The following is a 10,329-nucleotide window of genomic DNA, read 5'->3' as shown; positions in this document are numbered from 1 at the left end:
AGATAGATAGATAGATAGATAGATAGATAGATAAAAATAAAAAATTCCCCCTTCTCCCATAACTTTTCCTTCGAGGGGAAAATGATAATTATTGGTTAGCTGCTCTTAATGCCTCTCAATGTGGTTAATGAATCTGACAAAAAGTAGAAGGATAAATACAGGTGGTTTACAAAACAAAAAAAAAGCTATACGGACCGGAACTTTAAACCCTCAACCATCTCCACTAGACCTTTAGTAGTGCTCTGGCTGCCTGTCTTCCATCACTATTACTATCAACAGTATTATTGTTGTTATTATCATTATCATTATCATTACTACTACTACTACGACTACTACTACTATTGATACTTATACAATGCTTATCTACGGTCATTGACCAAACTCCTAGCGCTCTTTGAAGTCTGACAGTTTTGACCACACAACGAAAAGACGCCAAATCCCTCGTCATGGAGGAATAATCCCCCACTCACTCTGAAAAGTATCGTGAATAAAAACGTATTTAAGAAAATCTGAAGAATCACCTTGACAAAAAAATAATCAACAGTAATACAAATTTTGACCTTTTAGTCTTATGCTGCTATTATTAACTGTGAAATGTTTTGCATATGCTTGTGTTGGTAAGGATTTTGCACGAAATGAGCATGTGGGTGGGAAGGGCATGGTGTAATTGTGTCCGAGAATTTGTGTTCAGTGGGGGGGTGGGGTGGGTGTGGGTGTGTGTGTGTGGAATGGAAATGCAACTGTGTATTTCTTTATCACAATATATATATATATATATATATATATATATATATATATATATATATATATATATATATATATGCATTTCATTATTATTGTTATTGTTGCTTTTCATCTCTCTCTCTCTCTCTCTCTCTCTCTCTCTCTCTCCTATATTTTTTCTCTTTTTGTTCTTTTTTTTTCCTTTACCATTTACCTTCATGAAATAAAAACTTGATTTGACTTGACTCGTGGTATTTTTTAACCCATCCGGAAAGATTGTAGAGAAAAAGGAAAAGACCTTACATCGTAAAGCATACCAACATCGTGGCAGTAGAGGTTTCTGCAGGCAGCGATAGATGACCTGTGTATAAAGTCTCCCGCGTGATGGCAGCAACAACACACTAATGGAGTCTCTCGTCGGACCGACGGACGAGTAGGCAGGCAGGCTTATCTGTCGGTGTGTGTCCTCATATGGGAGAAGGGGCCGATTCTGGATGCGCAGCACTTCCCACAGGTGTTGCAAGGGAAAATGTCTCCAGAAGTTGAGCCCTGCTTCCTTCGCTCACGTTTCTCCTTAATGGCCAGCGTTCTCTTGTTTTCAAGCGTCTTTATGCCACTAGAGCACAGCATCCTCCAGCGAGAGCGGTCAAGGGCATCAGTTTCCCTGGAAGCGATTTCTGTGTCACAGGCTTTGAGGTTTGTCTTCAAGGTGTCACTCGAAGCGCTTGCAGGGTCTTCCAAGTTCGCGGTGGCCTTCCTTCAGCTGGCCATACAAGAGCATCTTCGGGATCCTGCTGTCTGTCATGCGGACAACAACGTGTCTTGTCCAGCGTAGCTGGCAATGGATCAGCAGGCTTTCGGTGCTGGGCAGGCCGCTCCTCTCTAGGACCACAACACACTAATGAACACGTAATTACTTCGGCGAAGATGAGGGTCGCTAAAACCCCAAACTCCGTTGCTGCCTTTCGTTTTTGTTTTTGGTTGTTGTTGTTTTTCAAAGACTTTGACAGGCTCTCGTGGCCTGACCTGGGCGTGGGTCTGTGCGCAGGTAGGGCATCTTCCTGTTGTTGGTGATGTTTTTTGGGGGGTTTTTTTGTTTTTATTTTTGTTTGTTTTTTTTGGTTTTGGTTTTGGTTTTTTTTGGCGGGGGAGACGGGGGGTCCCCCTTTTTTTCTTTTTCTTTTTTCTTTTTTAAAGCAGATGCGGTGTAGCGTATATCAATCAGTTCGCCCTTTTGACCCTCCCCCCCCCACCCCCCACCCCCCCATCCTTGAAATTAAAACTGAAACTCTGTTCCTGTCTGGCTATGCCAAGCACTTTACCGTTCCCCATATGCACGTATGCTTAGGATACCAATGAGGCGCGCTAATGACGCCGGGAGAAATGGAGGCACGACAGAGAAATGGAGGCGCGATCTGAAGCTTTTTCACTTTCAGCTAATGTATACCAGGTACACGATTTCTCGATTAAGAAAAGGAGAGATGGAGACACACAGAGAGAGAGGGGGGGGGGGGGGGGGATGGGGGAGAAAGAGAAAGGGAGAGAGAGAAACACTGAAACACTGGAGAGAGAGAGAGAGAGAGAGAGAGAGAGAGAGACCGAGATCGAGAGAGAGAGTGAGAGAGAGAGACAGAGAGAGAGACCGAGACCGAGAGGGAGAAAGAGACCGAGAGAGAGAGGCCGAGAGAGAAACACTGAAACACTGGAGAGAGGGTGAGAGAAAAAGAGGGGGGGTAGTGAGAGAGAGAGGGGTGGAAGAAGGAGGGAGTGAGAGAGACAGAGACACAGAGAGAGAGTGAGTGAGAGAGAGAGAGGGGGGCGGGGGGGTTACGTTCTGGACAACCATTAAGTAAGTACCATCACAGAAACGTATCAACAGACATATTTCAAAGGAAGAATGGCTAAATCACCTCTTTACAGTATGTGATGCCATGGCCCGACCGCCACGGATCACAAGACAGAAAATGTCCACGATGGATGTGATCATGACGACAGCTTCAATTTCAGAGAGAGATACAGACAGACAGAGATTGGGACAGATAAAGAAACAGAGACAGACAGACAGAGACAGGCACAGAGTAAGACACAGACAGGCCCAGAGTAAGACAGAGACAGACAGAGACAGACAGACAGACAGAAACAGACACAGAGTAAGACGGAGACAGACAGACAGACAGGCACAGAGTAAGACACAGACAGACAGACAGAGACAGACACAGAGTAAGACACAGACAGACAGACAGACAGACAGACACAGAGTAAGACACAGACAGACAGACACAGAGTAAGACACAGACAGACAGACACAGAGTAAGACACAGACAGACAGACACAGAGTAAGACACAGACAGACAGACAGACAGACACAGAGTAAGACACAGACAGACAGACAGATAGAGATAGAGAAACAGAGACGGAAAGAGGGACAGAGACAGACAGACACAGATAGGAGACAGAGTGACAGACAGACCGAAAAAGACTGACCAAGAAATCGTAAAACGTGACACAGAAAGACGGATTTCAGCTGTTAACAGTAAAATCATGTGACGTGAATCCACTGAAAACCACCACGACAATGATTAGAAACAATAAGTTGATTTTCCATCCATTTCCTTTAAAGATTATTTCCCGCCCACAAGTCAAGTTTTAACAATTACCTAATTGCTACTGGAGAAGTAAAGAATTTCAACCTAAATGAAGGATATTATATCTATCTATATATATATATATATAGAGAGAGAGAGAGAGAGAGAGAGAGAGAGAGAGAGATGACATGACATGACAATTTATTGTCAAAAGTATTTACAGCCATTTAAGAGAGACAGACAGACACAGACAGGCAGACAGACAGACCTGCGTGTCGGGAGGTCGACGTGTGCGTGTACGTGCGGCGAATGAAGATCACGAAGATTATTATACCTCCCTCCCATTTTCTCCTGTAAATATTTCAGCAGTATGAACGAGGGGGAGGGTGAGGGGGGGGGGAGCAGGGGGGAGTAGGGGGGCTTGGGAAGGGCGGAGGGGGGGGGGGAGCGAAAACCCCATTTTCGCTACCAAACACCCCCTCGCTCCTTTCGGCCTTGTTCCGCGGGATTTATCGGTCCTGGCAGCGGGTCCGCGCACGCGCGCCTTTGGGCCCGCCGGTGACGTAGGCGCCAGACAGTAATGACGTCAAGAGGGAAAAGAGGAAGGCATTCGCAGTCTCACAGATTACATCTGAGTCCTCCGTCACCACCACCCCACACCCCTCACCACCCGCTCCTCCTTTCCACGTGGGAACTCACGAACACGTCGTTGGCAGACCAGATCGAAGCCAGTCTGGCAGTCTACGTAATTGAGGTAAACCCCGGTGAAACAGCCTCAAGTAGCCCACTGCTGCTTTGCTTTTTTTTTTTCTTTTTTTTTTTTTTATCTTGCAGTCAGATCTGACTAGCACAGATCGACACCGGGGTCTATGTAGACTAGCCTAGAATTTGATATTAATTTTGATTTGATATGAATACTTACATAGCGCCTATTCTCGGTCGGAGGTCAAGCTCCTAAGCGCTTTACAAACTCAGGGTCGTTTACACAACAGGCTGCCCACCTGGGTAGAGCCGACTGACGGAAGTCATTGGGCGCTCATCATTCGTCTCCTGTTTCATTCAATCAGATTTCGGGCACGCACACATACATACACTCAGACAGACACGGAACGCTTTACGTGTATGACCGCTTTTTTGTTTATTTACCCCCGCCATGCAGGCAGCCATACTCCGTTTTTTCGAGGGTGTGCATGCTGAGTATGTTCTTGTTTCCATAACCAACCAAATGCTGACATGCATCACAGGATCTTTAACGTGCGTATTTGATCCTCTGCGTGCGTACACACACGAAGGGGGGTTCAGGCACAATCAATAATAAATCCCAGGGGGTAGAGTTTAACTGGTAGAAAACTGACCCCCAACCCCGCTTGGATTTTTTCTTCCCCCCTAATGGATAGAGGAGCGGCGGTACTCATGACTACCTTGAAATGACCCCTGGGAGTAAAGTTTGCCCCAGTAAGAATTGACCCCCCCCCCGCCCCCCCCCCCCCCCCCCCCCCTGCCCCTTCCCGTACTTTGATGACAGTAACTTTCAATGATATGGGGGCCCGGGGGGGGGGGGGGGGGGGATAAAGGGGGTATTTGAGCCTAACTCAAATTGACCACTGCATCATTCCACACTGTATCTCAGACCTACCCATACTCTGTTAGGTATGCGGTTTATCATGCTGAGCTAGCGAGAATCGGCCTCCTACACTTCCTACACTCGTTTTCACCTTCTAAAATGTGAGTGTATGTGTGAGTTTTATTTGTTTCTGTCAGTTTTCTGGTTACGTTTTTTGCTCGTCTGTTTGTTTATCAGGGCTCAATGTAAACATATCTGTACATCGATATCTTCACATTCCCACAGCTCTTTTAACTTCAACAGTCCATATCTCACTTGAGTGGGGGGGGGGGGGCGGGGGGGGGGACTTGTGGGGGAGAACCACACACAAACATATCAGTGGGTAACGGGGGTCAGACACAGACCGACAGACAGACAGGAAAAAAAAGGCAGACGATAGGAAGGCGGCAAAAAAACAAAAAAAAACAAAAAAAAAACGACGGTTTCCTTTCACGAGTATCAACGAGGAATGTGTTGTTCTTTCATTATATGCGAAGGAATATTATCTATAAATGCGTAAACTGATGAACTGCCGAGTGGTTTTGCAAAAATGAAAAAAAAATGTAGACGGGGAACCATCAGTACAGAGCCCGGCACCACACTGTAATAGGGAAGTAGACGAGACACAGACATAAACAGTGGAAGATCAAACTGGGGGGTTTGGGGGGGGGGAGGGGGAGGGCGGTATTTCCATGCCGTTTCAGAGTGGTCTACAAATTGCGACTCTCAACCGCCACCCCTTCACCCCTGCCCCAACCCTCCCCCCTCCCCCTTTCACCCCTGCCCCAAACCGCCACCCCCTTCACCCCTGCCCCAAACCGCCACCCCTTCACCCCTGCCCCAAACCGCCACCCCTTCATCATTGCCCCAAACCGTCACCCCCCTTCATCATTGCCCCAAACCGCCACCCCTTCACCCCTGCCCCAAACCGCCACCCCTTCATCATTGCCCCAAACCGCCACCCCTTCATCATTGCCCCAAACCGTCACCCCCCCTTCATCATTGCCCCAAACCGTCACCCCTTCATCATTGCCCCAAACCGTCACCCCCCTTCATCATTGCCCCAAACCGTCACCCCTTCATCATTGCCCCAAACCGTCACCCCCCTTCATCATTGCCCCAAACCGTCACCCCTTCATCATTGCCCCAAACCGTCACCCCCCCTTCATCATTGCCCCAAACCGTCACCCCTTCATCATTGCCCCAAACCGTCACCCCTTCATCATTGCCCCAAACCGTCACCCCTTCATCATTGCCCCAAACCGCCACCCCTTCACCCCTGCCCCAAACCGCCACCCCTTCACCCCTGCCCCAAACCGCCACCCCTTCATCATTGCCCCAAACCGTCACCCCTTCATCATTGCCCCAAACCGCCACCCCTTCATCATTGCCCCAAACCGCCACCCCTTCACCCCTGCCCCAAACCGCCACCCCTTCATCATTGCCCCAAATCGCCACCCCTTCATCATTGCCCCAAACCGTCACCCCCCCTTCATCATTGCCCCAAACCGCCACCCTTCGCCCCTGCCCCAAACCGTCACCCCTTCATCATTGCCCCAAACCGTCACCCCTTCATCATTGCCCCAAACCGTCACCCCCCTTCATCATTGCCCCAAACCGTCACCCCTTCATCATTGCCCCAAACCGTCACCCCCCTTCATCATTGCCCCAAACCGTCACCCCTTCATCATTGCCCCAAACCGTCACCCCCCTTCATCATTGCCCCAAACCGTCACCCCTTCATCATTGCCCCAAACCGTCACCCCTTCATCATTGCCCCAAACCGTCACCCCTTCATCATTGCCCCAAACCGTCACCCCTTCATCATTGCCCCAAACCGTCACCCCTTCATCATTGCCCCAAACCGTCACCCCTTCATCATTGCCCCAAACCGCCACCCTTCGCCCCTGCCCCAAACCGTCACCCCTTCATCATTGCCCCAAATCGCCACCCCTTCATCATTGCCCCAAACCGTCACCCCTTCACCCCTGCCGCAAACCGTCACCCCTTCACCCCTGACGCAAACCGCCACCCCTACATCATTGCCCCAAACCGTCACCCCCCTTCATCATTGCCCCAAACCGCCACCCCTTCACCCCTGCCCCAAATCGCCACCCCTACATCATTGCCCCAAATCGCCACCCCTACATCATTGCCCCAAATCGCCACCCTTCACCCCTGCCCCAACCTCCCCCCCCCCCCGCCCCCCTCCCCCTTTCACTCCTGCCACAAACCGCCATCCTTTCACCCCTACCCCAAACTGCTATTCCGTCCCCTCCCCCTGCCCCTGCATCCCCCACCCCCTCGTCTCCCACACACTCCCCCACACACACACACACACACCCCCACCCACCCCCACCCCCCCGCTCCCCTTCCCTCTCTTCCTACCTCTCCAGACCACCATCCTCAAGATCAAAAGCGCCGAAACGGTCCTGTAACGACCTGGACTGTTTGTGGACCACGGACCAAGCTGATGAGTGTCTGGAACCAGAAGACGATTCAGCGCTCGAAATGACAAGTCCTGGCCTGAACAGGAACGAAAAGCCACGTTTCCATTGACACCAGCCGAACGAGAAGCAGCTCTGGGGCAAGCACATGGCGGTGCTCTGGCCTTTTGTTTGTGGACAGGGATCTTTCCTGATACGTGGTTCAATCGTCGGGATCGACCAGGACCATCTAGTCATCCTGGGGGTGGGTGGGTTGGGCTAGATGGGATAAAGGATGACTGATGACTTGCGCGATGACTGTTTATAGTGTAGAGGAGTTGCGCACCGCCGACCTCACTCTCTTGTCCGAGACCGTCTGTGTCCAGTGGCAAGACGAGGCCAAGACGACTGGAGATGGAAACGGATGCAGTGGATGACCAGGACGTCCTATGTGCCTCATCCTGCCCTCAGCACTCCACAGTGCTCTGCTGCAACCGCCTTCCTCTCCGTTGAACCATGAAGGTTTCTTCCGCAGAGTCTGCCGGATCCAGTCTTCACATGCTTGGGTAGACAAGCCCTAACTCACCGAAGGTTTGAGACCAGTCGGCTACCCTCACCTAGTTTAGCCAGCCTGTCAAAGTCGTTGCCCGGGGGTTGGGTGCTGCCGCATGCTAGCAGCTTCTAGGACCCATAGGTGAGAGCTGGGTGCCGGTGGGGACCAATAGAGGACGAACCACTCCCGGAAGAGCGTGACAAGCCCCCCACCCCCACCCCCCCCTCTAGAGGTACTACCCCTCAGTGCAATCCCTAACTCCCATTTTCCTGATACGGACAAGCGGACGGTTTGGGACACAGCTGATGGGATCAGCGATACAGAATCTTGACTCGTCATGGCGACTCTGCCCTGTGTGTCATGCATTCTGGACACGATGGTGATAGTGGGTTCCGCTATCAAGGAATCAGTAATAATTATTCTTCGGACGCATAAAGCCGCGTCGATGATTTGCAAATACAGGGTTGCCGCGAGCTTTTCTTTCTTTCTTTTTTTTCTTTTTTTTCTCTTTCAACTGACATGCTTACATGCATGCGAACACTTCGGCTACACGCTCGCGCGCACACACCCCCACTCGTCCCCCCTTCCTCCCTCCCCCCCCCCCCCCCCCACACACACACACACACACCCACACACACACGCACACACACACCCTTCCACCCCAACCCTTCCCCCTCCTCACACACACACACACACACACACACACACACACACACACACACACACACGCATGTACACACACAAACAACACAAGTCAGGCACTTCTGTCTCTCTCTAAGTGAACGTGGAGAAATCTACAACATACGTAACGTGGAGGAAAAGGGGTTGTACAGGGTTTGGGTGAACCAGGTTAATCACGCCGTCAATATACATACATACATATATATATATATATATATATATATATATGTGTGTGTGTGTGTGTGTGTGTGTGTGTGTGTGTGTGTGTGTGTGTGTGTGTGTGTGTGTGGAGATTCCAGATTCCAGATGGTTTAATGTTCATAAGTCATCAGGCTCCTAACATAGTCAACAATAACAGACAGTATTCTAGTACATTACAATTTTGCTTGGACTCTGATTACACAATCCTACAATTTACTTAGCTGACATGTGGATAAGTCTCTCTCTCTCTCTCTCTCTCTCTCTCTCTCTCTCACACACACACACACACACACACTCACACTCACACACACACACACACTCACACTCACACACACACACACACACACACACACTCACAAACACACACAGTGTGTGTGGAGAGAGAGAGAGAGAGAGAGAGAGAGAGAGAGAGAGAGAGAGAGAGGGAGAAAGAGAGACAGACAGACAGAGAGATAGATAGATAAATACCATAACGTACAAGGCAGTTTAAAGCAAGCACGAGACCACACATACACAAACTCACACACAAACAGAGAAACACATGCAGACTTACCTGCCCTTTTTCCTACACTGTCAGACACACACAGCAGCTCCCATCATGCTGATGTTGATCACCATAGAAACTTGTGACTGACTACCAATGGTTGCTCCAGCAAAGCCACGATGTCGGCTCACGACCCAGACCTTTCACTGTGGTCATGTCATTAACGAAGAAAGCGATTGATTAATATTGGTTAACATATCAATTAATATTGATTTAAATGATTGTTGGAATGTCAGTACAACAAAAAGTTAATCTGACAATAAATTGTTTCAGTCAGTCAGAAAGCGAATACGTTCGATGGCAATATGTACAACCGCAACGAAGTGTAAATCACGAAACGGGAAAGGTTCACATTTGGAACGTCCCAATGATATGTCCAAAGTAGCCTACTCAAGCGTAAATTATGAAGCTGGAAACATTCATAAAGAAGGTACCTTTGTGACAGCCGAATGTAAGCAAACACATACCATTCGAAGAATATTCACAAAGAAGAACATCCCAGTGAAACATCCGACGTTGTCAAGTGTAAACTGTGTGACGGGAAAGATTCGCAAAATAGGCCCTCCTAGTGATTTGTCGATACAAATGTGATTTGCCAAACGCAAAGTGTTTTGAAGAATATTTACAAAGAACGTATTCCAAAGTAGGCTTTCCAAAAACGCTAAGTTTTTTTTTCGGAAAACGTTCAACAAAGAAGTCCACCCCGACAACAAATGTCTCACATTGTCAGTATAAAAAAAATTGTAAATTGTGAAACGGGGAAGATACGCAAAGATGTTTCGGCCGATTTGCCAGATGTAATCAGACTGCATCGATGAACATTCACAAAATCTATCTCAACCGTATATCTAACGTAGGATAATCTAAAACACACAGTATATCGAAAAACATTCAGCAAAGAAGAACGTCACAATGGTGTGTCACAGTTGTCTAAGTACAGACTCTATGCAAAGAAAGACTCGCCGTTCACAAACTGAATTTCCCACTGGCCGCTAAGTGGAGACGGTCAACGA

General features: G+C 48.8%; 1 protein-coding gene across 1 annotated transcript in view; it reads right to left on the bottom strand.

Moving 5' to 3' along the window:
- Positions 1-9,472, bottom strand: part of LOC143294599 (cytochrome P450 2B4-like) — a 52,184-nt gene extending 42,712 nt beyond the window's left edge. Inside the window, exons 1-2 of the mRNA XM_076605974.1 lie at positions 9,411-9,472; positions 7,300-7,437 (exon numbers count right to left, since the gene is read on the bottom strand). Coding sequence (XP_076462089.1) covers positions 7,300-7,437; positions 9,411-9,472 — 200 coding nt within the window. The remainder of the gene's footprint in view (positions 1-7,299; positions 7,438-9,410) is intronic.
- Positions 9,473-10,329: the final 857 nt, after the last annotated feature.

Source organism: Babylonia areolata, chromosome 20 (genome assembly GCF_041734735.1).
Source record: "Babylonia areolata isolate BAREFJ2019XMU chromosome 20, ASM4173473v1, whole genome shotgun sequence".
In the NCBI taxonomy this organism is placed as follows: Eukaryota; Metazoa; Mollusca; class Gastropoda; order Neogastropoda; family Buccinidae; genus Babylonia; species Babylonia areolata.
Note: the sequence above shows the minus strand (reverse complement) of the source record. Positions and strands in the feature narration are given on the sequence as shown.